This window comes from Tursiops truncatus, chromosome 13 (genome assembly GCF_011762595.2).
Source record: "Tursiops truncatus isolate mTurTru1 chromosome 13, mTurTru1.mat.Y, whole genome shotgun sequence".
Lineage (NCBI taxonomy): Eukaryota > Metazoa > Chordata > Mammalia > Artiodactyla > Delphinidae > Tursiops > Tursiops truncatus.
In genome coordinates this window covers 71,228,282-71,254,459 of record NC_047046.1, presented here as the reverse complement: position 1 = coordinate 71,254,459, position 26,178 = coordinate 71,228,282, and the positions used below count along the sequence as shown (strand labels likewise).

The 26,178-nt window shown below is 38.2% G+C and overlaps 1 protein-coding gene across 8 annotated transcripts in view; it reads right to left on the bottom strand.

The window, feature by feature from the left end:
* WDR7 (WD repeat domain 7) overlaps positions 1-26,178 on the bottom strand; it is a 388,174-nt gene that overhangs the window by 69,886 nt on the left and 292,110 nt on the right. For 7 of the 8 annotated variants that reach the window (XM_019937105.3, XM_073790768.1, XM_019937103.3 and 4 more), the window contains one exon: positions 18,472-18,571. In XM_019937105.3, the coding sequence (XP_019792664.1) occupies positions 18,472-18,571 (100 nt within the window). Of the gene's footprint in view, positions 1-10,321; positions 10,546-18,471; positions 18,572-26,178 lie in introns of those variants that run through there. The other variant, XM_073790769.1, reaches the window with a different exon arrangement.

Below are 26,178 nucleotides of genomic sequence, written 5' to 3'. Positions count from 1 at the left end.
GATCAGCTCAGTGCTTTGTGACCACCTAGAGGGGTGGGATAGGGAGGGTGGGAGGGAGATGCAAGAGGGAGGGGATGTGGGGACATATGTATGCATATGGTTGATTCACTTTGTTGTATAATAGAAACTAATACAGCACTGTGAAGCAATTATACTTCAATAAAGATTACAAAAAAAAAAAAAAAAGAAAGGCAGCTAAAAATGTTCTTCTATTGATAGTATGTCTCTGTAGGAAGCATTAGTTTCCTCATAATCGTTAAATAGAAATACGTTATTTCAATAGTGAGTAGCACTACCATAGTAGCTGGTACACAGCAAATACTTAATATTTATTAAATTAATAAATGATTTGAATGGATGCTGTAGCAAGAGAAAAGACCCTACCATATTGTGAGAGAGATCCAGAGAGACAGAAATCTTGAATCGTGTGTTGTACCTGAGTAGCTGGAGGAAACTCTCCATTAGGGACAAAGCTGTAAGCAGTTAACAAGATACTGGACTTCTGTAAGCAAGTTTTCTGTTAGTGACTTTTATCTGGTAGAAAATCCCACGGTTGTAATTTGATGAACAGAAAAGTCATCGGAAAGCGTTCTGTGGAGAGAAAAGGAGGCTGTATGTGTACCCAACAGCAGTTGCTTAAAGCTCTGTCAGGGTGGGTTGGTATAACATACTAGGGTAATTCTCAAATGCAGTATGAAAATCTAGGTATAGAAAGGAGTAACTAAAACCTCATAAACTAAAATTTTATGGTTTTATGTAACATTTCAAAGCAAATCTAGGGATGTATAGATTATGATTACAAATACTTACAAATAGTTATACATGTGAATAAGTAGTATATAAATGTAAGATCTTTGCAGGGGGTGCGGATTATGATGGGCTTTCCCCTCTAAACCTTCCCTTCATGTGGCTGCATCGCTTTCTCAATGGTAACACCCCTCCCCCCAATCAAGTTCCACTCATCCCAAGGCTCCGTTTCAGTCTATGTGATTCTAGCTCTAATGCAAGCTATTTTTCCTGATATTAAAATTATTTGATTTTCTAAACCATGGGGACTTAAAATGTTAGTTTACAATAATCCAAACATTGTTTGCTCCTCACATAACCTGTTATTTTGTTTGGTAAACCCCGAGTTTCTCAACTCCAGTCTGCCTTCGAATTACCTAGGAGCACCTAATAAAAATGTAGATATCTGGGTCCCTGCCTCAGAGATTCTATTCTAATTCAGAAGGTCTGAGGTAAGAGGAATCTATTTTGAAATTTCCTACGTGATTCTGATGTGTCACCTGGTTTGGAAAGAACAATGCTAAATGACAATGCCCAGTGAATTTATATAAAAGGAACTCCTAGAGAGATGAAAACATCCATGGAGAACTAAACACATATACATTATCCTACAAAGGATACTAGCTTAGCATTACAATTAATAATTACTTCCTCGTGTACGGATTTTGCAGTTTTCAAAATCCCTTTCCTATCCTCCGTAAAGCACCTCATCTTTCTGGACCCACTTTGCTGTTTTGCAAAAATAAGGATGCTGGACTAAATTACTTCTTTCAGCTTAAAAAAATGATGTGCGCCTGATATATAGTAGGCACTCAATAAATGTTTATTGACTAAATGAATGAATGAAAATAACAAAAACCATGCAAAGTGTTATTGGGGTAGAATAACAGGTTTTTGAGAAACAGTCTTATACCTAGTAAACTTAGGTTCAGAGTATTTAAGTAACAAATTTAGTAATTGCGTCTAAGACTAAATTTTCTGACTCCTCATTTGGTGATCTTTTGTTCAGCATTTTTGCAGAAATTGGCCAATTAGACTTCGTTGGGTGAAAGATGGTCCACCTGCTGTATTTGGTATTCACACCACTACCGATGAATGACAAACTGCTGTAAATGTATAATGGCATGTAAGTTGTTACCTTCTTCTTTAACCTCTGTCTACAGTAGAGGCTGTAATTCCAGAGGCCTGATATACATGTCTACAGGTAATAAATCCGTGTGAGTTACAGCTGTATCCTTGTAGATTTACAATGATAAGTTTTAATTCATCTCTGGCAACATATTTATATAAATTATAGCAACAGAATCACAATGCCATATGCCGGGATGTTCACCCAGAGAAATTCAACAGGCTTATGGCAGCTGGCTTTCTTATGGCTACAAAGGCCCACTCTCAGTATATATGAGGAAAAAGCGTTTAAGTTGCTGTGGTGGGCAATATACAGATGTCTTCTTACTCTTGACATTTGTTTGAAAGTGAACTATGTTTTCAATGCCTTTCACTGCATTAATAAATAGTCTAGATTAAGAAATAACTTTAGGGGGGCTTCCCTGGTGGCGCAGTGGTTGAGAGTCCGCCTGCTGATGCAGGGAACTCGGGTTTGTGCCCCGGTCTGGGAAGATCCCACATGCCGCGGAGCGGCTGGGCCCATGAGCCATGGCCGCTGAGCCTGTGCGTCCGGAGCCTGTGCTCCGCAACGGGAGAGGCCACAGCAGTGAGAGGCCCGCGTACCACAACAACAACGAAAAGAAATAACTTTAGGGAACAGCAGAATTACTTAAATAGCTAAACATTCAAGGAATAAAGGCAAATTATTTCTAAGCATTTACTCTGTCTTCAAGTGAGTCTGCTTAACTGCTCATTCTGAAGCTGGAGCACAAGACCAATTAGGCTGGGAGGGGACAGGGACAGTGTGAGGTAACCGTGGGCAATCCTCTCCCTCTAGTGTGATGAAGGGAAGGGGCCCTTGGCCTTGGACAGAACATGAGAAGGGAACACAGCCAGGTCTCTTGAGCCTTATCATGTACTTTACCATTCTAGCTCACTGTTTCTGTCCCAATGAAAGGGAAAGCTGATTCTTTTAAAGTCATGTTACTATTAGTCTACTTTGTTTTAACATATTTCCCGTTAAAAGTGCTGTTCTTACACCAAAAGTCTCTTTCAAATTCAGAAACTCAAAACTGGATTTTAAAGATGACTATTAATCAACCCACTACTACCATTTACTGAGCACTGAGACTGTAATAATCATGAAACTAAATATATATGTTGGTTCAATTAATCTTTAAGAGGGCCTGAAATTATGCCCATTTTTTTTTTTTTTTTTTTACAGGAGAGGAAAGAGGGCTAGTAACTTGTTCAAAGTCTCAAAGATAGTAGGTGGAAGGGCAGGTCCGCAAGTCCAGATCTGTCCTGAAGCCTCTACCGTCAACCTACCTTTCTGTTTATCACATCTTACAACACTCCAAGGGCCACGTTACCAAATTCCCTTGAGGAGGCAATGTTGGTTGTCTTTGTCAGGCCAACGCCCTGTGTTCTGGAAAGGTGACAGCCTTCTATCTCAGGAGTAAACTTCAATTAGTCAGTCATGATAATTCCATTCTCTTTTCCAGCAACATGTTTAAAATGAGTATGCGATACAATTTTGGTGGACCGAGACATAAGAACAGGCTTTCTCAGATGGCCTATTTGCTTTAAAAACTTCTTTCTGCCTCCGGATGGTGTCCTCTGCATAGGTTGCTGGCTCTGTGGCAGCATCCTGTATCCTGAGGTGGTCCAGCCTAATAGACCAATGCACTGAATACAGCGAGAAAGAGGGGCAAACACTGGGGTCCTTCACGATACCATCGAGCTGCTCACTTCAACAGCCACCTCTAGATGTTCTGTTATATGAAATAATAAATTCTTTAATGGAAAGCCTCTTTTGTGGCTACTAGTACTTTGTAAATAAAATATCCTAAGGATTAAATCTTTCCAACAACTCCATAGTTCTTTTATTTTTAAAACTCCCCTCTCTATGCCTCAACTACATCTTTCCTTTTACATGACCATCTTCCCTACCAGTTCATACCTAGCCCATACTTTTTTTTTCTTATTTTTTCTCCAGAAAATGTTGCTTTTCCTGTTTCATTATGGCATCAATTTCTATTTTAAGTTAGTGTATAGATATAAAATGCCGCCTTTGAAGGCTTATCATAAGCTACTTGCCGTATGTTACGCTTCCTGCTCCTTTTCTTCACTCGGCCACCCACATCACCCTTCAAGTCCGGATCAACTGTTGCCTGGACCGTCACCAAAACCTCCAAGAGCAAGTCTTCTTCTCACCTTCTGGACTCCGGCTCTTCCCAAATGGAACATGGGACCCTGTTGCTCCCGTGCTCGAAACTCTTCAAAGGCTTTCTCTGAATACACTACTACGCATTCAGTGTAGTGTTGATTTGCATACTCTAAAAACTTGCAAAACCAGTCACTAGCATTTAAAACTTGGGAGGTTTTTAAATAAAAACCCAGATTTTCAGCTTATCTTGAAAAATCAGATCAGGCCCACAGTTCCACATGGCGCCAACTGAGAGGACCTGAGACATGGTTGATCCCTTCACAGGGAGCACGTGCTCTCCAGTCTGACACGGTCCCTGCCCCTCCCGATTCTGTCCCTAACACTCAAGTACAGTACCGGCTGGCATTCTACTGAAGGCTTACACTGTTGTTTTACTGAGGGTAGTGTTATAAAGAAAGACAAATATTTCTTGGATGGTGCTATCAAAATGGGTAAAGAAAAGATTAACCAAGAACGCTGACCTTTATTTTATTAATTTATGCTAACTGCTTGGTCTCTGTGGGCATTTGAGTTTGTTACTCCTGACCTACAAGACTCCACCCCATGAGGCCATCTATCCAGGCAAGGCTTGCCGTGATCTCCCCCCTCCTAACTACTAGGCTTTCTCTCTCTCCTCCTCTGTCACACTTCTCTACTCCTTTGCAACCTTGGTTCCCAGCACAGCAAAAACTTCACAGTCCCCGGAATGCACTCTAAGCTAAATAATGTCTCTGTGCTTCTGTTTATGCTCTTTATCCTCTCTCTGAACAGGTTTCTTCCTCCTTGTGTGCCTATGGAACACCTACTCAAGACTCAGCTCACAAATGGACTTATTTACAAAACAGAAATAGTCACAGACATAGAAAACAAACTTATGGTTAGCAGAGGAGATAGTGTGTGTGTGGCGGGGATAAATTAGGAGTTTGGGATTGACATATACACACTACTATATATAAAATAGGTAAACAAGGATCTACGGTAAAGCACAGGGAACTCTACTCCACATCTTGTAATAACCTATAATGGAAAAGAATCTGAAAAAGAATGTATACATACACACACACACACACACACACACACACACACACACACACACAAATATGTATAACTGAATCCTTTGCTGTGCACTTGAAACTAACACAACATTGTAAATTAACTATACTTCAATAGAAAAAGGAAAATTATTCTCCCCCCACGCCATACACAAAGCCTCAGCTCAAATATCACCTTCTTTGTGGATCTTTTCCTGTTCTCGTCTCCCACCTCCCCAGGATTCAGCCTTTCTTTCTTTGTGGCATGCCACATCATTCTGCTGTAGCACTGAAACACTGGATTGCACTTATTTGTTTCATCTTTGTCATCCCTACTCTTTTGTAAATACCTTGCCCACTTGAGTACTCATTCCCTTCTGCATTTCATAGTGCCATGGAAATATTTCCAGGCACCATGCATTGAAGGTATTAGGATCTCTCTAACTGACTTGTATTTTGCTGACTCTTGGGGTTAAGTGATACGCTGTACTCCCTCTGTGAGACATCCTGACACCCACCACGTGAGGAATGCCAGCGGTTAACAAGCCCACTTGCTACTACTCTCACCAGGTGAGCTCTGGGACCCAGAGTCAACGAAAGCTATGCTAATTCTGCTTGTCAGTGTAAACAGGTAGTTGAATTAAACACCATATAAAATTATAAGAGGGGGGAGACTGCTTTAGAAAGACATAGACATACACACACTCATGAAATTAGGTGAAAGTGAGACAACTGTAAAAGAATGGGAAAAGCATAAACATCTAGGATTATACTCCGAGACTACTTTCTGAGTATCTTTAATTTCTCAATCTACTTAAAGAAACCAAAGCTGGTGTGATTTAGGAAGAAAAATGTTCTAGAACTATCATCAATGGACCAATTATAGAAAGAAAAGGCCTTGGTCTCACGTTAAAAGAGATGGAAAATAAAATTATCTTTATGGAACTTAAAATGAGGTGTTTAAGATATATATCATTTTATATGATCCCACACTTGAGCAAGAGCTTTGACTACCTGAGCAACTTCTGAGGCTGACCTGTGCCAGATAAGAGGGCTTTTGTGTTACCTGTGTATCCTCCCTGACTAGACGTAAGCTCCGTCACGAGCTCTATTTGAGATAGGAGCTATCAAATTTTGACAAGCTCCTTTGAATCATTATCAATATTTCTTTAGAACCTATCATGAACTACAGACTCATGTCCCTATGATATATGTTTCAGAGTACTTATGATTCATATTTATTCAATGACTACTATATGCCACACTTTAAGTACTTTATATATCAAGAGTGGATATAAAGAATAAAAGGCACCAAATCCAGAATGAATTCAATGTACTGTGATTCTCCTACCTAGTGTTCTTTAATTTTCTGGACTAAATATATGTAGAATCTATCTATCTATCTATCTACCTATCTATCTATCAATAGACACTTGTATTTTCATTTTTTATGTGTTGACAGGAAAAAGAATGGCTAGGAAGGAAATTGAATGGCGTTGAGAAGTGTAGATAAAATGTGAATTTTGAGAGCCAAAATTTATTTCAGTCTACTTAATGCTTTTGCAAGGATGTTGAAATGCTTGTAATAACTGTTGGGTTTGGAAACAGTTGAACTCTCTACCTCATGTATTTCCAATTATAGATATTACCAAGAATTAATTTTTTCTCTTGGTGTATGTAAAAATCTTAAATACTGCCATTCAAAGTATAACAGGGATATAAGAAATACTCAGTAAGTGATGGGGCAGACAGACAACAGAAAAATATACCTCTACTCAGTCCATTAAAATAATTCTTTAAAAATTGTTAAACTTTCAAGATAAATGATGATCTAATTTCAAGCATTGTCCCAGATATCTGTTTCTCTTCCTAGAGGTTCTTCTCTAAATAGCATTTTACTTTTAAAATGGGAAGCTTGTTGGGTAATTCTTCAACACAGCATCAGGAAACCATTGTCTTCTCCAACCATTCATCTTATTATCACCCCGATGCCATATTTCTGGTTGTTGCTCCCGAATGTCATAGGAAGCACCTGCCATAAAACCAGTTGCTGAAAAGAACAGGAAGAAAATGCCTAAAATGTCGGCCTAAGTACTGTAGCCAATTCTCACTGCAATTTTTGCAATCATCACATAAGTACCCTTGATGTATAAGCGTTATGGACTTCTGCTCAGTGAAAACTGTGCCTGAAGCTTCAAAACTCTGCCTTAAAGAAACATCAACCTTACTGTCCCCCAGATCCCTAAGGCCCATTGCTCCTCTTAAGTAGAAGTAAAATCTTTGTTATTTTTAGAGAGAAGACATTTTTCTCCAAACTTCTCTTCATATAGGTGTGTTTGCTGACATTGCTGTCGAGCCTGACTGTTAGCTTTCTTTCCATATGCAGTAGCCTTAGAGCGCTTGCCAGAATTAAATGTGTTAGAGAAAATTAACCTGGTTTATTTTCATCAGAATGATTTGAATCCCACGCTGAAAACATTTTCATATCTTGCCAAGCCCAATTTTCCTAAAAATATTATTTATGGGAAATGCCAGCATTCAGTTCTTTCTTTACATTTTGCTAACACCATGTAAACTTTAGTTACAAAATCTATGTTACTGAGTTAGCATTCATTAAGTCACAGAGGGAATTCCCTGGTGGTGCAGTGGTTAGGACTCTGCACGTCCACTGCAGGGGGCACGGGTTCCATCCCTGGTGGGGGAACTAAGATCCCACAAGCTGCGTGGCCCAAAAAAAAAAAAAAAAAAAAGTCACAGAGAAGAGGTGTCTCTACTTACCTATTGGAATGACTGTTTTTTACCTAAGATTTGTACATTTCTCAGGGTAATGCCAATTTGAAGATTGCTGTAACATGAATCACTCACATATAATGGGGAAAACACCTCTCAGGTTCAGGTTTTGATAAGCGTGCTTCCACTACATTTCTTCTTCTTCTGGGCTTTGCAGGTGTTGCGCCTTCTGCCTGGAATCGTGGCCCTGCCCTTCCCCTTTCCTGCTTAACTCCCATAGTGAATGGCTCAGTTCTGACGTCCTCTCCTTTAGAAAGCCCTTTCAGACCATCCTCCCTAGACTCCTAAACAAACCCGTGCGCATGTTCCTCCTGTGTTCTCCCATCGCACTCTAGACAGCCCTGCTGGAAAGGACAATCACAGTATTTCAACTCTGGGTTTATGTCTGTCTTCCAGATCAGAGTATAAATTCCTTGAGGGATTTTATAAGAAACAGTTCATATTTATTTATTTTTACCCCTTGCACATAATACGGTATCTGATACAGAGAAGAGTTATCATAAAATTATTTTTATTTTCCTTTTTTATAAATAAAATAAGTGATAACTCATGAATAAATGAATAAACAGTCCACGGTCCAAGATGAAAAATACAGAAGGCAAAACAGACCAACTGTGGAGTTTCATTTTTTTTTTATGAGAATAATTGCAGTTCAAGAGTCATTCGGTTATTCACAGGAATATTAGGGAAAGTATGAAAAAACGAATGTGCATGGACCGTGGGAAAGTAGTTTCAAAGCATTCTGATAATCAAACGCACAAACCTTTGGGCCTAGCACTGTGAATCCAGGAATTTACCCTAAGAAAATCAGACAGGCATAGAAAGTTATATAAATAAGGCTATTCAATGTAGCACTGTTTATGATGGTGAGAAACCGGGGGTAGGGGACTTAAATGTTAATTGATAGAGGACTGGCTAATGAATTCCACATCTGTGTACTAGAACATTATGTAGTCATTCGAACAAATTAAAATGGCCCTTCAAACTTAATATGTCCAGAACCTAAGTCCTGGCCTTCACCCCACACCTCGCCTGCTTTTCTCTCAGTCGTTAATGGCACCATAATCCTTTTAGGTGCTCAAGACTCAAATCTATGAGTCACCCTTGAACTCCTCCTTTCTCTCACCACTGCCTTTCCCTGAACTATCCACACCCTGCACCCTACATGTGAACCGTCATCAAGACGTGTTGGCTCTACTTACAAAACATATCCTTGATGTGTCACATTTCTCCACCACTACTGTAACAACCCTAGTTCCAGCTCAGCGGCTATTAATCTTTTAAAGTAAAAACAGATCAAACCAGTTCCTGTTTTTAGGATCCATCCTACAGAGAGAAAAGCAGCAGTATATAAAGGGGCTCACTGCAGCTCTGTATGTACGAACACAGAGCTGGACTTAATGTGGATAGTTCATCAACAGAATAATAGTTTGACAGAGTATTTTACATTTTGTAAAGAACATGTTAGATCAATGGTGTTTGACCTGGAAGTTTAGCTATGATGTACTATTAAGATTTTTTTTTTAGGCTGCAGAGTACTATGTCTCTTGTGATTCCAAAGTTGTGAAGTAAAGAACAAAAGCCTTTCAAAAGCAAAGCAAGCAAAAAATAATTGTTAAAAACATCATATATTTCCAATCATGATGCTATGAAACTAGAAATCAACTATGAAACAAACTGCAAAAAAAAAAAAATCATGTAACATCATATAATTTCCTCACTTGAAATTCTCTAATGGTAACCCATCACACTGAAATAAAATCTGAGATCCCCACCCTAGCCTTCATGATCAGATCCTGCCTTCTTATCACACCCCATCTCAAATCTATCTTCCACTTGCTCACAAATTGAATGCACTATGCGGTTGTCTGTTTTCTGTTCCCCGAACTTTCCAATGTTATTCCCACCTTGGTCATTGTACTGACTGCCCCTTGTCCTTATAACGCTCTTCTTCTAGATGGTCACATAGTCTCGGGTTAAATGAAACCCCCTCAATGCGCTCACCCCTGAACGCCTGAAGTAGGTACCTGTCATCCCTTTGTATTATCATCTCACTCCATGATATTTTCTTGTCTTCTCTCACTGAATAGAAGCTCCTTGAGGGCAGGATCCACACCTGCTTTGTTTGCAACTAATAGTAGGCACTACTTGCTATCATTGAATGAGCTATATGGACTCACAGGGAGAAATGATACATTGTTAGGTAAAAATAAAACGGGTTGCAGAAAACTATTATATTATTGGGGAGGAGGGAGGGAATAATATTATTTGTATATCACAGAAATAAGACTCAAAGTATTTACAATATATAGCTAAACAAGAATTAACTCTAAGGGACAGGTTTCAGTGGACTTTAACTCTCCACTTTAAATATTTTATTATTGCTTGAGGTTATTTTTTAATAAGCATGTATTACATTTATAATTTGAAGAAGCAATTAATAAATTTCATTCATTTTCCAGAGAAAAAGAGAGGTTGACTTGCTCCTTCACCAGCCGCTATGTATCTTCCTCTTCCCTTGCTCTCATGTAAATGCTAATCATTCAAGCATTATATCTGGACTTCTCATGGAAATTACAGAAATTACTCAATTTCGACTGGCCAAGTATCAGTAGGTCATTACTGCCAACGAAAACAAAACAATTCCTGTAAGAAAATAATTGTTACAGGACGCTTCAAAGCTTCATGCTGAGAAAGAGGAAGGGAGGAAGGGAGGAAGGGAGGAAGGGAGGAAGGGAGGAAGGGAGGAAGGGAGGAAGGAAGGAAGGAAGGAAGGAAGGAAGGATTGGGAATTGGCCACAGCTTGCCAGATCCAGAGATGAAGCAGAATGAAAAAATTTTCAACCAACTCCAAATAAGGTAACAACAATCCTTAAGATCCTAACTACCGTTTTCCTTTGAGTTATAAAGGCAACCATCTAAGCAGCATAAAAAGGCTTGTAATTTATCCAAAGAGGTAAATTTATAAATAAACTAGACTGAATTTCAACAGAGATAAGTAATGAAAGGATAAAGAATAAATGATATGCAAATAAGAGAGAATGAGAACATTCACAGCTATGCCTGTTGAAAGCAAGACAAACTACAAAGAAAATTATGCTGCCTAACAAGTGAGAAACTGAAAATAATAAAATGGCTGACTACTGACCTAATCTTTCCTATCTTAAAAAGGATGCTGAAGAAAACAGATGTGGAAAATTACACAGTAATAAAATCCTTGAAGAAAACCCAGTGGTGGTTATTTAATATATGACTTTAAATATATACAAACAGATGGGCCAAAAATTGGAATATACTGGCAATTGAGAATACCATATTTAAAAATCAGCTTCACTCAGAAAGATTCTAATATAGCAGTAACATGAAAAGTAATATTTGTAATGATTTCAAAAAATTACTAAAAAATATATCAGTAGAACAATAGATTAATGCTATAGAAAAATCAGGAAAGACAAAAGAATAATTATTAAACTTGGATGGTTGAGGACAGAACAGTAAGTATAATCTTAACTTTACTAATTACTTGGTTTGATATTCTACTCATTCTACTTTTAAGATTTATCAAATTGTTCTGGAATAAAAAGCGGCCAAAAAAAAAAAATTCCTAAAATAGAAATTGTAATGGATCTAGCTGGTACGAAGTCACGTATACCTGAGGAGGAGGAAACAGTTCAGGGCTGACTGATTTTGTCTTATTTAATCAATGACTAAATAATAATTATGATGGCTAACATTTTTAAGCACTTATTATTGGCTGATGTTTGCTTTATATATAAATATATTCTTTTAACCTTTACAACATGATGCTAAGACGGTTATTGTGTCCATTTTATAGATGAAAAAACTAAAGCACAGAGAATTTAAGTACAATGCTCTCAGCCTCAAAGCTAATAAGGGCTGAGCAAGGATTTGAACCCAAGGCAGTCTGGCTCCAGGATCTGCTCTAAGACTGCCTTCCCTAATAAATAAAAGGAAATCAATAACTTGCTAATAGAATTTAATATTAAATTTGGTATATTACAAATACCAGCAAAGAAACTGCATTTATCTGAGTCAGAAATATGGATACAAGAATTTGAGACGGCCACATAACTTAAAAGGGGTATAAGGAATTCAGAGGATGGTCAGAAATAAATTTCAATAGAACCATGAATAAAAAAGGAGCCAATATTCACTATTTTAATGTGACTTATTCTCAGCATTTTTGTTTACCAGGAGTGCTTCACCTATGAGTACACAGTAACTTTATATATTCAGTGAGATCAGACGTTTCAATATAATCTAAAACCCAAGGTAATGGGAAAGGGGCATTTCTTGAAATCTTCACTGTGTTTGCAACAAATCATCCAACAGCCCAGGCTGTTGACCTGATTTGTCTCACCTGCTCAGAGGAAATGGGGTCAATTATAATGTATGAATTCTTAGCCAAAGTCAGGAAAAAGAACAGGTAAGTGAAGAAATCTGTACTCTGGGCAGTGGAGTGGTAAGAATTAACATTAGGGTACCCCAAGAAATTAAGAAATCTAGCTAAGGACATAATAAAAGTCAGGTGGTGGTGCTATGGAAGTGAAGGCAGAATTTGAGAGAGAGGGAAGCCAGTTCTACTAAACTATACTAAGGGGGCAGGGGGCCCGTTGCTAGTGGTATGGCGAGACAACCCTAGTGTGTTGGAGTGTATGATTTCAGTCGCTCTGTCAAGGTGGAAACTAGAAGGTGTGGGGCAGAGGGGGTGTCACAGACCAGAGAAGTACAAAGGTAGGTACAGTAAGGGTTAGGAAATGCATTTTTTAAAGGCGCCAGAAAGGTGGATTTACCATGAAGCTAAGCTAATGAAATATATATATATTTATAGTTTGTTTTTGTTTCATTTTATGCAGGCCTCTGATTTTTTTTTTTTCTTAAATATTGGGTTGGCCAAGAAGTTTGTTTGGGTTTTGCTGTAACATCTTATGAAAAACCTGAATAAACTTTTTGGCCAACCCAATAGAAGTCTCCGAAACTATACACGCTGTAGACCCCATGCCCTGGAGCCTTAATGAACGAAATAGATTCTCCTCACAATGTAATAAGTCTAGTTCTCAAAGTTACTTTGCAGTTGAGGACGAATGGGAACAAGCGAAGAGGAGGCTGACAGGAAAGCAACGAGGCCGTGGTCCTCATATTCCATAATCGCTTAAAGGTAATTGTGGTTTTTCTGATTTTCTCACTAGTTTAGTTAGATGCTCGGCAGATGCCTGTATATAACAACATGACTGGACCAGTCGGTGAGGTCTTGCTGGTTGAAGAATGAAGGTAAGCCGTGCTGGACAATGATGGGATAAATTAAGGTTTAAAGACCAGTGAAAACGGATCTGAACAGAGCTTAGGGTTGCTTTCAATACCATGGAATTAGCAAAGGAGCAGGGCAGAGGACATTCAGGAGATAAAGGTAAAGTAAGTGGACGAAATAACCTGTAGCCTCCTTCTTTCCACGTGGAGTAAGGAATCTGTAAGGCCAGAGGAGCTCAGCCTGCAGGCTCATTGCTTTTTACAGCATTAGGCTGCGTGATAGGGCACATGTTAGCATTCCAGAATCCACCTCCTGCTCTATCTATAACGGACTATAGTGAGACCTCAGTTACTACCATTCTATAACAATCAATCTTCACTTCTGTTTTTTCCTTCATTATCTGACCCCTAGCAGGTCTGGTCATGGTCCACTACTGAAATATAGGTATATTCATGACTCACAAGAAAGAGGTTCTCTATGCTATTTCTGAAAAGACATTCTATTATCCTTTATACAGCAACAACAAGCTGATGAGGGGTTACTGACATACTAAAATGTAACTATATCCAAATTACAAATATATTTTTGATAGATTTGAGGCATACTTTGTTTTCATTTACCATGTCATATTATATTTCTTACTATATTTTTTACACCAAAGACTCAGGGTATTTTGTTTGATCAACATGAATGAATTTTATTGTGCAACTACTATGTAGCAGGCACTAGAAAACGTGGAGCTTCAAAAATGAGTTCTTTACGGAATTTACTTAAAATTTTCAATAATAAAATTCTTTTACTAATTTAAGATTTAGATAAGACTTTGGCCACACTTTCTTCCTCTCATACTTCACTGCCTTTTTGGTCGCGTTACGTCAAAGTAAGAAAATAAGTGCCCAGATTAACCAAAGTGGATTAGATACCACCAAGTAACACAACCCAAACTTCCTAAGAAAAACTAGCTAACATGACCCTAAGAGAATCTTGCACAGAGCCAGCAGTTATTATTACAAAGAATGCATCCAAAAAGGATTGGAAAATCAGAGACAGATAATAACAAGTCTGCCAAACCAAAGGCAAATATTGTTAGAGGGAAGATTTGCATTGCTGATTTAACCAAACACACACTTATAGCTCTAAGGATTCATGGAACCTAACTAACCTGCTTATCAAGAAGGCTGCTTTCCCAATGCAATTTAAAGCACTTCATCAGGAGTTACTTTTTTTTTTTTAAATTAAGCAGAATTCAAGTCAGGTATATTCCTAAATTGCTAGCAGTTGCCAAGTAAAAACACAGTTAGGAGCACAGCAGGATTTTAACTACTGAACTGCCTCAAAGTTTCTGATTTCCATCGTCAGTAAGGTTCAGCCCAACACCACAGGTAAGGGCTGCCTTTAGAGAGGAAATCTACACATGGCCTACGGCAGTGCTGCCAGACTTTTCCACCAAAGCTCTCCTAACTAAGGGGTGGGAGTCCTAGCCCTGACGATCTACAAACATTCTGAGGTCTCAAGGTTTATCTTTAAAATCTCCACAATTCATGTAATTTCATCGCGATGTAATGTATTTCCAAGTTTATTTTAATATAACCAACACTTACTGAATACTACTTGCTAAGAAGTTTACATAAATTACCTTACTTCTCACAATAATAGGCCCTATTTCTATCACTATTTTGTAGTGAGGAAACTTCACCACAGAAAAATAAAGCAATATATATATATTCTTTTGCGGTGCACGGGCCTCTCACTGTTGTGGCCTCTCCCGTTGCGGAGCACAGGCTCCGGACGTGCAGGCTCAGCAGCCATGGCTCACGGGCCCAGCCGCTCCGCGGCATGTGGGATCTTCCCGGACCGGGGCACAAACCCGTGTCCCCTGCATCGGCAGGCGGACTCTCAACCACTGCGCCACCAGGGAAGCCCTAAGCAATGTTCTTAAGCTTATGAAATGGAGATGGGATTTAAGCCACACAAGTTTCTATTTGTTCTTCTCCAGTATATTACACTACACTGTTTTAAATCACTTTTCAGTTAAATGAGTTAACTCTTCCTCCTCTAGTTGCTTAAGTCAGAGGTCAGCAAACCTTTTCTGTAAAGGGCCACGTAATACATTTGATAGGCTTTGTGGACCATATATGGTCTTTGCTGGCTACTACAACTCAGTTCTGCCACTGTAGTGTCACAGCAGCCATACGCGATCCTTAAACGAACGATGTGGCTGTATTCCAGTGAAATTATATTTACTGAAACGGGTGGCAGGCAGGTTTGGGCGATAGCTTGTAAACTCTTAAAATAAGTAAAATTCCTGTTCCAGAATGAATGCATATTTATCTTGTGGTTTTGTATAATTGCCTGTACTAGTCTGAGAACAGGTCATAAGAAAATTGATTTGAAAAAGAAAAAAGAAGCCAATGCCAAAAGGTAAGGGAAAGAGATTTGACGTTTCTATCTAACCTTTACCAACTAATTGAATGATGATGACAGGGAACCTATATGTTCCTCCCCCTATTCCCTCAGCCATGGGTCCTCTGCTTCCACTGGGCCCAGGGACATTTCCTCAGCCTCTGGCATCCTGGACAGGCCACAGCGGGTCTTCCCATCACCTGTGACTCTCATCATGTAGGTGGTTGCCCCTTATCTTTCCACCTAATTGGAATCTACCCCTGGAGTCCAGTGAATTTACTAATTATCCCTTCTACATCTTTTATGTCATATCTCTATGTCTTTGCTCATGTTAGGAAAATTGTCCCTCTCTCTCTGTTCACTGATTCCAATAACTAATTCAAAAAATACTTTACTACATTCCTAGTTCAAAATTCCTAGTCCTTTGATTCACCTCTAAAATATCATTTTTTGAACATGCCAACTATACTTGTGTATTCTGTTTCAACTGTCGACTCACGTATTTCAAACACTACAACACTAATACCATAAAAGAATTAAGAGAATCCCTTAAGAGCTCATTGTCACTGGATAAAACTGGTAACTGGCAAAAGTAGTTAAGACTGATTTTAGAGATTTAGCTTTGTTTTTATGCTCTGAATGATGAGAGTAAAGGGTAACCTTCTCTTTCACACAGAACTGGAAGGTAAAGGTTATTCCATTATTCGACACTAATGACAGTTTGGGGTATCAAAATAAAGAAGCTGAGGTAGAAAAATGTCATGGGGAGACTGAAATGTCTAAGCGTAATAAAATAATGTACAGAAAATAAAGTGAAATAGGAATGACATTACAAATTCCTGTTAAGAAAGAATGTCATTGATTGGTAAGTGTTTCTTAAATAATTTCGTGAAAAAGAATAAGATATTCAAATTATTCATGTTTCTTTCATGTTACCAAGATCTTCACTGAGACCACGCAGGAGGAAAAAACTGTCAGGATATGTATGCTCAGGTCAGTCTGTTGCTTTCTCATTAGTTTTTCATTGCTGTTCTTTCACTCCTCTTTGGGTTTCGTCACCGTGCTCACGCTGTCTCACTCTTCTCTCTGTTGGTGGCAATAGTGTCCTCTCTATGATTTCCTCACTTCTATTTTAAAGAAAGTTGAACAGGTCCCCTTATTCAATTTTTTTTTGCCTTTACCTTGTTGCTGTTTGTGCCTTATTTCTCTCAGGTTGGCTAATGATAATATACAGTTGACCCTTGAACGACACTAGCTTGAACCACGAGGGTCCTCTCATACTCAGATTTCAATAGTAAATACTATAGCTCTACACCATCCAGGGTTGGTTGAATCCCCAGATGCAGAACCAGGGATATGGAGGAACCAGGGATAAGGAGGGTCAACTATAAGTTACATGTGGGTCTGCACCTCTAACCCCAGCGGTGTTCACGGTCAACTGCATTCCAATTTTTAAAAATTGATTTACCAAAAGAGATTCTGAAAATGCTGTTTGAAGAATCTGTCTCTCTTAGGAGAGAATGTTATAGACAATATGTAACTTCATTTTTAAGCAAGTATTCACAGTGGTTTCATTGCTCAAAGTGAGAGTTCAGAGTAAAGAAATACAGTCACCGATGAGGAGTTAATGTCTTTTAAAGAAAATAAATCACGCAAAGGATACTCAATAGTTACATCAGTGTGGCAAATGATGCATATTCCACGCACTTCCAGGAAATGTACAATGCACACTCACGCATTAGAGCCTCTGAGAAGGCCTGCGTAAAGAAACGTGTTATATTCGAACAGTACCCCCAAACTTGTCTGACCCCTGAAACTTCTACCCCCAATACCTGTTACCATCTCTTAGAACTATTTCACGGAAAGCTGCCAGAGAAACTTTTGGAGAACTAATTAATAGTTTATTAAATTTAAGAGGCAATTTAAAATTTAGCTACATCCTGATGTATTTCTTCATATTCCTTCTGGAAATTCCTAATACAGTTGAATATATCCATCTAATACTACGGTTGAATACAATTCCTAATTCCTGATTGAATATATCAGCATTGATAGATGCTACAGTGAAAAATAAGAAGTTATTGGACAGTAATGAAAGCAAGCTTGGAACTATTTATCAATGACCACAATAAATTCACAATGATCAGGGTGGAGCCTAGCCCTGCTTTTGCTGTTAACTAACAGTGTGACTCTGGAATAGAGATTTAAAGTCTGGGAGCTTTGATTCACTTACATGTGAAGTGGAGCTAGACCTGCTCCATCTACCCAACTGGTACATTCGGAGAACGAAGGGCTCAAGATCAAGACCGAGAAGAATTTCTCATAAACAATGAAGTTTTATAAAAGCAGAGAAAGTTATAAAAGTATAAAAGAGGAATATATCTCAAATAGAGACTCAGTTTCCTTACAGATCCACACTAAATGCCATTATGATTTCTGCCTTTCTTGAACTCTGAGTAGAATACTGTCTTATAATTGCTAAAGATCTCATTTTACATAGTCAGAAAACGAATTTTGTTTAGCCACTAATCATAATAATGTATCACCAATTTTTTTTTCAGAAAACGAGGCAAAAATAAGAAATTCAGAAAACTTTGTTTAAAAGAAGAAAAGATTTATTGCAAAGTGGTTTGTGAGTAGTGCGTACCACCTTACTCAAGGCTCTATTACGAACCCATCTGTGGCAACTCTTCATTCCCAGTGAATAAAGACAGTAGGGGTCTATATTCTCTGAGTCCTTCATTAAACTATTGATCCCTTTAGCATTATCCATAATGTTCCAGCAGCTCAGCACGTCAACTGGTGAAGTGCTGGTCTCTCACTCCTTTCAATAACTTGCGCACTTTATGGAGAGGAAGTCATAATGATTTATTTACCTGACACTTTCCAGTCCGGATGTCGTACAGGGCCACTGAACCATGGCGAGCTCCAACTGCTATTCTGTGATTCCGCTCATAATAGCTGACCATGTAGAACCTGGATTGAACATTTGAACAACAAAAAAACAGAAAAAACAGGTGAGATGACCTGCACATCAAAGTGGATAGCAACACACTTCAAAGATTAAAGCCAGCTCTGATATATATTTTTAAATAACTATATGTATATCTGTAATTAATATATTGAGATTTTTCAAAAATGTTTCATTGTAATAATTCTTAAAATCAACCGAAAGAAAAATGATGCAGAATACCGCTTAGACCTGTTAATGATTATTTTCAATAGAAAACAACTTCTTAACTACAAACACCATTGAATTTTGAGACAAGAGATAAGGGTCACATACAAAAAAGATGAAACACGAAAACTCAGTTTTGCTACAGTGACTATTCTGCAAATATTTCTATTTGAACAGAAATAGAAAAGATGAAAAGTCTTATATATTCAATCTAATTATGCTCTCAGGGTTTATTACAGTATTAAGGAATGCAAAATACTTTCCAGCAGGACAGTCATAAAAAAGCTGCATAAATATGAAGCGTAAACGTTCATATCAATAATTTAGAATGAAATTAGAAAGTTATCCACCACAAAGTTATCTGGCAAATTCTCTAGAATTTCCACATTTATCAGTTTATCTAAATGATAACTGTGACTATTGGTAGTAAAAATAAGCATATTTGGTGATTTGGCATTGCATGAAAATAGGATTTAGGGAGGAGGCCTTGAAAGTCGTAAAAGGTTGATTTATTTTTATTTGTTTACTTTTCTAGATTAATTTTCATGATGATCAAGTATTCGAATTCCTGATCTATGCTTTGTTATGATTTAATGGCCATATGGCTAGAGCCTGGGAAGGTAAGAATAAAAATTATTAGAAGTGTAAATAAGGTATGATTTTACGTCCCCGAAGAGTTTTGAATATGCCTTCCCATTATCTAGTCCTATTGTCTCAGTGAGCATTACCCAGATAAATAACGGGCCTACCCTCAATATTTCTGAGGATATTACATCAATTCTACTACACATTCCTTGCCATTTTTCTCTTTGATTCCCTGCTACTAATCTAAATTTTCTGCTATTATTTTTTTAAAAGACAGGATGGGGAGGCAAAACAAATGACAGAAAAGAAATACCATTTCTCTAATGCTTTCTTGAGATTGATATAGAGTAAAAAAACTAGTAGGGCATAGGACTCCATTTCTGAAATTCTGGTAAGAGAGGCAGAGAGAGAGAGGGAGAGAGGGAGAGAAGATACTTGTGAGCATTTTGAAACCAGGGACAGTCTGACAAAGCCATTTTGGCATTAACAGACATTATGACATTCATACATATTTTATAAATCTGGAAAACAAGCTATTAAGTGTTTAAACTTTTTGTTTGATACTTATTGCCAAGGAATGGATTCAATAATACTTCTGTCCTATCCCTAAGCCTCATTCAATGAGGCAACTTTTTTCCTCTTCAGTGGAAGATGAATGCTTCATTTCTAGTTACATGAAAGATACTACTTTAGGATGTCCTGTTGGTTTTTGCTGTGCTCAGGTATGAGATGTTCTCTTTGCATACAGGTTTGAGGGAAGGAAGGGGAGTGGAGGCTCCTGACACACATGAAGCTTCCCCACTATTCAGTGGTTAGTAAAAAGTTTCTTAAAAGCTTTTCTTGTCTAAAGCATCCTATTACTGCCCTCGGTAGAAAAGGCAGGAATCAGCAATCAGCATTCAAAATGTAATGTTTCCATAGTCAAAAACAAGAGGTTTAGAAGAGTTTAAAAATGTTTACTATTACGTTATTCAATAATGACAGTGGTCTAAGTATTGGGCATCAGTATATATCTATATGTATGCCTATGTCTACATCTACATCTAAACACACATAAGCCCACACAATTTAAATCCTATTAGAGTAACATGGAATATAATAGCTAACAAATGTTTTAACAAATATCTATTCTGTGCAGGTTAATAGCCACAGGAAAATAACACTTCCAGAGGTATTTTGTTGTCCACTCTTAAACTTTGCACAGACATAACAGTTGTATTGCCCAAATCCTACTGCGAAACATGAATATAATTACCCCTCAAAATAATCCTCTTCAAACCAAACCGTTGGTAAAATACATTTATGTTGACCAAAATTTTACTTAGTTCAACTCAAATCTAAAAGTTTTGTTACACTGACCATTTTCTATGCTCTGGATATCAACCTTCTATATCATCCTTCTATATTATCTACAGACACCATTATTTATGGGAGAAAAAAAAGATCAAATCTATTCTTGGTATCAAATCTTTAGTCTGCCTGAAAGGACCATATATTACAGGTCTGCATTTTTCATTCTTTGCAATTTACTACTAGGCTAATACTCCTAAAATATCTTAAAGAATTCTGGACAGTGAAGGTCTCATGGCATGTTTTTAATCTTTGGATTTCTGGTGAAACTTTTTATTTCTTGAACAGTCTCTCCTTTAACAGAGGAAACCCAAGGTATGTATGCAGTCACTTCCCAAGTATCCACTCTGGGGACTGGCTGCAGTGAGCCTAACTCTTCTGAGGGTTTCTAGAGCCCACCATGCACCCAGACTACTCTTCTCCTGAAAGCAGTTCTCCACTGGGGGGCTGTCAAGATTTAAGGATGGTGCGATACACATTACTTGACCCTACCCCAAAAAGGATCAATGGACTGCACAGCAGGATCCATCCTAGTTCTTAAGACTATTCTAGTCTTGACCTGACCCCACATGGGAGTCTTGAATTCCTCCAAAATTTGGGGGGAGGGCTCTCAGAGTAAGGGTTCACCTGTGCTGAGCCTTCTGGAAATGGTATCTCAGTCTCTAGTTCACTGCATTGATAACATGCACTTGGGCAGTATTTCTTGGGCAACAACCTGCCACGAATCTTTGTTATACTCAAGTTACAACAATGGTTTTCCTCTATTCGGCCCACAACAAGGAAACTGTTAAGTCAGAGGAAACATTACTACTCAAGTATATGAAAGACGAATAAAGTGGAATTGAATAACGTTGCAAAATGTATTTCTTGCTGGGGCTGCGGTGGTCATCATCCAAAAATTTTGAAGTCACTGATCTCCTTGCTTTCATTACTGTCCACGTGCAGCCAGAGTGATCCTTTTCAGCCATAAATCAGATCACCTCTCCTGTGTGTTCACAACCGTCCTTCAAGATCTGGCCCTACGTGATCTGGCCCTAACACCTCTCGGACTTCCTATTCCCTTTGCTTGCTCTGCTCTGGTCATACTGATCTCCTTATGCTTTCGTGAATATTCCGAGAGTGTACCCACTTTGGAGTTTAACGTTTGCTATTCCCTCTGCTTGAAAATCTCATCTGCCCGGTATCTCCAGGGCTTGTGCCCTTGCTTCATTTAGGTCTCTGTCCCAAGGTTATCTTGATAAGGAAGGCCTTTATGGGCCATCCTATTTAATACAGCAGACTTTCCTCCACTACTCTTGAGTCCAATATCCTATTTTTTCTTTATTGTATTTATCATCTTTTTGACATTAAACAATAATTTTTTGTTTATTGCTTGTTTCCCTCCATCAGAGACTTTTTTGTGTATGAATACATAAACAGGGTCCAATCAAGCAGCATACAGCAGTACGAAGTTTAATGCTGTAGGAAGTCCAAATCACTATGCTTATCCTTCAGTGACTACTTTATAAACTAGGCTAAACATATCAAGTTTTAAGACCACTGAATATTTCATAAGGTCTAAAATAATAATTGGTATAAACAACAAAGGAAATCAAAACTGTCTATAAAAGTTAGGCAGAAATCAACAAACAGAAAGCAGCCGCATGACCCTTCTAAAAAATGTATTTTCAATTGAGACAAACAATTGCAGATTTACAAAAAGATATCTGTAAAGGCCCTTGAAGTCTGAGTACATTGCATGAGACTGACGGTTGCATAATGGAAATTATTTAATTGTGTCTTGGGGAACTAGAAAAGATTATTTGGTCTGAAACTCAAGAAGGCAAATATAGTCTAAATAATGATACATACAATAAAGTAGGTATTTCTGGTATAAATGTTCTGGGAATAAAATTATTCTAAGAATTTGCCAGGTATTTATATAGGCACACATAAATTTCACTGAACATGGTATCACACAAAACATAATTAAAAGAAATAATCAACTATCGATCATTACTAAATAATAGAATAGGTTATTATATTTCTCCAAAGCATATTTGTGACATCAACTCCTCAGAAGTAACACACAACAGGGTGCCACCCACCCATAACTGGGCGGTTTATGATGTGAAACACAAATGTGTATTGGGTCCACTCCAGGGCGGGATTCTGGAGCAAATCATGTTGCTTAAGAGTTTGCCAAGCACCCAATACCTAAATCTAAACAACTTTGGTGTTCTCTACTTATAGTCTCCCTTGAATTAATGACCTTTTTTATTTTTATTAAAAATGGCCCTCAAATAAGAGAAATTTGTGTGAAACTTAAACGTCAATTTGGAAAAATACAGGAAGAGGAAACATGCAACTCTCAACAGAGATATGATTTAGGAGAAAGACAGAAACCTGTAAAATCACTTTCTCAACTATGACTTTGATAATCTGCAATGATTTCAGGATGTTAATACTGTATATAGTGTCCTTGAGCATTAAAATACAACAAGGAACACTCTTCAACTAATCCAAAATTCATCTCCAGCTAAAATGAGCCCATCTAAAATCTAACGATGTAAGGAATAGAATGTATGAGCTATAAGTACGATTTATAACTAGTTACAAGTCACTACTACTGAGGACAAACTGTGTAACAGGCACTGTCCTGAGAACTGGTATATGTATTTCCAGGAGTAGCTGTGGTATTAGGAGCAATTCTTATCTAGTTGCTTTTACAAATTCTTGATGTTGATTTAAAATGGTTCAAAAACTTTGGACTCTTTGTTTAAAAGGTATTAAGGCAATATGCACTTGTAAAAAACCACCACTAATATGTATTAGTGTATATGTATATATTAGTGTATATGTATACAAATACATATATGTATATGTATAGTAAAAAGTAAGTCTTTCCTCTCATACCCCCTCCTTCACCAAGGGTTAATTACTGTTAACAATTTGGTGGATCTTCCCAGCTTTTTCTAATGTTTATTACAAAAATAGTATCATATTACATCTATTATTCTACAACTTCCTTTTCTTCCCTCAATAGTTCATGGAACATCCTCCCACATCAGTATAAACGAATCCACGTCATCCTTTCTCACACCTGCATTGTACCCCTGTGCATTCATACTCCATTATTTAACTCTTCCCTTTCTGACATTTAAGTTATATTATACATAGATTCTTGTATACGTAGGTGAGTATTTTTGTAGGATAGATTCCCCAAAGCAACATTCTGGATTAAAGCATACACACATTTTATTTTATTTTATTATTTTAAAATTTTTATTTATTTATTGGCTGTGGTGGGTTTTCGTTGCTGGGTGTGGGCTTTCTCTAGTTGTGGCAAACAGGGGCTACTCTTCGTTGTGGTGTGCAGGCTTCTTACTACGGTGGCTAGTCTTGTTGTGGAGCACGGGCTCTAGGCGCAGGGGCTTCAGTAGTTGTGGCTCGCGGGCTCTAGAGCGCAGCCTCAGTAGTTGTAGCGCATGGGCTTAGTTGCTCCGTGGCATGTGGGATCTTCCCGGGCCAGGGCTCGAATCCGTGTTCCCTGCATTGGCAGGCGGATTCTTAACCACTGCGCCACCAGGGAAATCCAAGCATACGCACATTTAAAATTTTGATTACCTTCAATTCCCCGTAAAAGAGTGACCCCACTTGATATTATCAAATTTTCTACTTTTTTCGCCAATACAAGGAAAACTTGCTATCACATTTTTGTTTTCATTTGCATGAAATAACTTTTAGATTGGTTCATTTGATTGCACTCTGCAGGATATGCATGCAGATTTTTTACATTAATGAAAACAAAATTTATTGAAAATCTAATCAACACACTGCCTCCCTTTATTCATCGTGCCTACTCGATGAGGAGAGAGACTCCTCAATACCCACGATGTGCTCCCAATAACCCCTGGACAAGATCTGAGCCCCAAACACAGGCAAAGCTGTGGAAGAAAGGCAGGCCTTCTGTGGTGGAGCAACGTACAGTTTGACAACGAGAAGGTACCAATGACAACACCCTTGTCCCCTTTTTGGCCAGGATGGGATGGGAAAGAGCTCTTCTGAGGGCCCCCACGTGAGAAGCCGCGGCCTAAAAGATTCAGGAGTCGGTTCTCAGAGCACTGCTCAACAGCCCTCAGGGATGTCAGAGCTGCAACCAAGGGGGGCCCTTTGTAGAGGAGGAAACACCTCGCAGACATGTTTGTACACCTCCCCCGACAGAACTCCGGTCTCCACGCTGCTAATATGTTTGAACGATTCAGAGACACGAAAGCGGCTTTGGTGAAGGCATCAGCTCAAGGGGACCTGTGTTAGTTTTGGGGGGTGTGAGCAGCGGAGGGTGGGGGAATGTTTTCTAGAAGTGCTTCATTCCAGTGACGGGCACTAGTTCAAAAGACAAAATGTAAAGAGACCTCATTCTGGGATGGTGATGGACACGGGCAAATTCCACGTAAGAGTCACAACTTCCCACTCAGCATCTTGCACATTGTAAAATCATCGATAGGTGTTCATCGCCTGAACACCACCACTAAGTATTTAATTGGTGAACTACTTTCCTTCTGAAAAAACTTGCTATAGGCACGCTGTAGCTGGGGTGTTAGAAGGAGAACTGGAAGCAGAGCTTCTGCAAGGAAAAATACCACGCCTGTTGAGGGTGTATTGTATGATGGCTGAGAGACACGTCTCTTATCACCTGACTCTTCCACCTACTAATTGTGTGACCTTGAGCAAATTAGGTAACTTACCTATGCCTCGGCTTCCTCATCCATAAAATGGGAACAACAATAGCACCTGATATAATTGTCATGAGGACTAAATGAGTTAATACATGTAAAGTTCTTAGAACCATTCCTGGCACATAATAAGTACTTACTATAGTAAGTACACACTTTAGTAGCTATAATAATTATCATCATCATCACCATTTGCATCTCTGAATATACACCACAGAAAGGATATAAAAGGTGTAGTTGTTTTGCTATTTTTCTAGGGCAAGTAAGTGCTAATAACATGCTAATAAATAAGGGAAATGAGTTCCCCCAAATAGTTTAAACTTGCCTATTCCTTAAACACTTGTGATTTGCAGATATATATAACCTGATAATAACAAATTATCTCAGTTTCAGCTTAAAGTTGCTAATACAAATGATATAGACTTTGGTTTGCAACTCTTCTCTATCATTTCCAACAGTGTGAAAATTTAATATTCTTTCTGTTATACAGTGAAATGGAATACTTCCGGAAGCTTTAGAGATTTGTTTTTTCATCAAGAACTTTAATACTGAAAGACAGTCGTCTGTTGGGGAGTTTTTAGGACTAGGGATATGGACTAAAATGGTTTTAGAAGGATTTCTACTCATGTGAGTGCAGGAGCAACATCTATGTTTATTATAAAAGGCATCCTATAAAATAGTAACTTATTTAAGAATTTTACTGGAAGTTAGGATAGACGCTGTTTTACATCCCATTATTGTTATCATCATCCAAG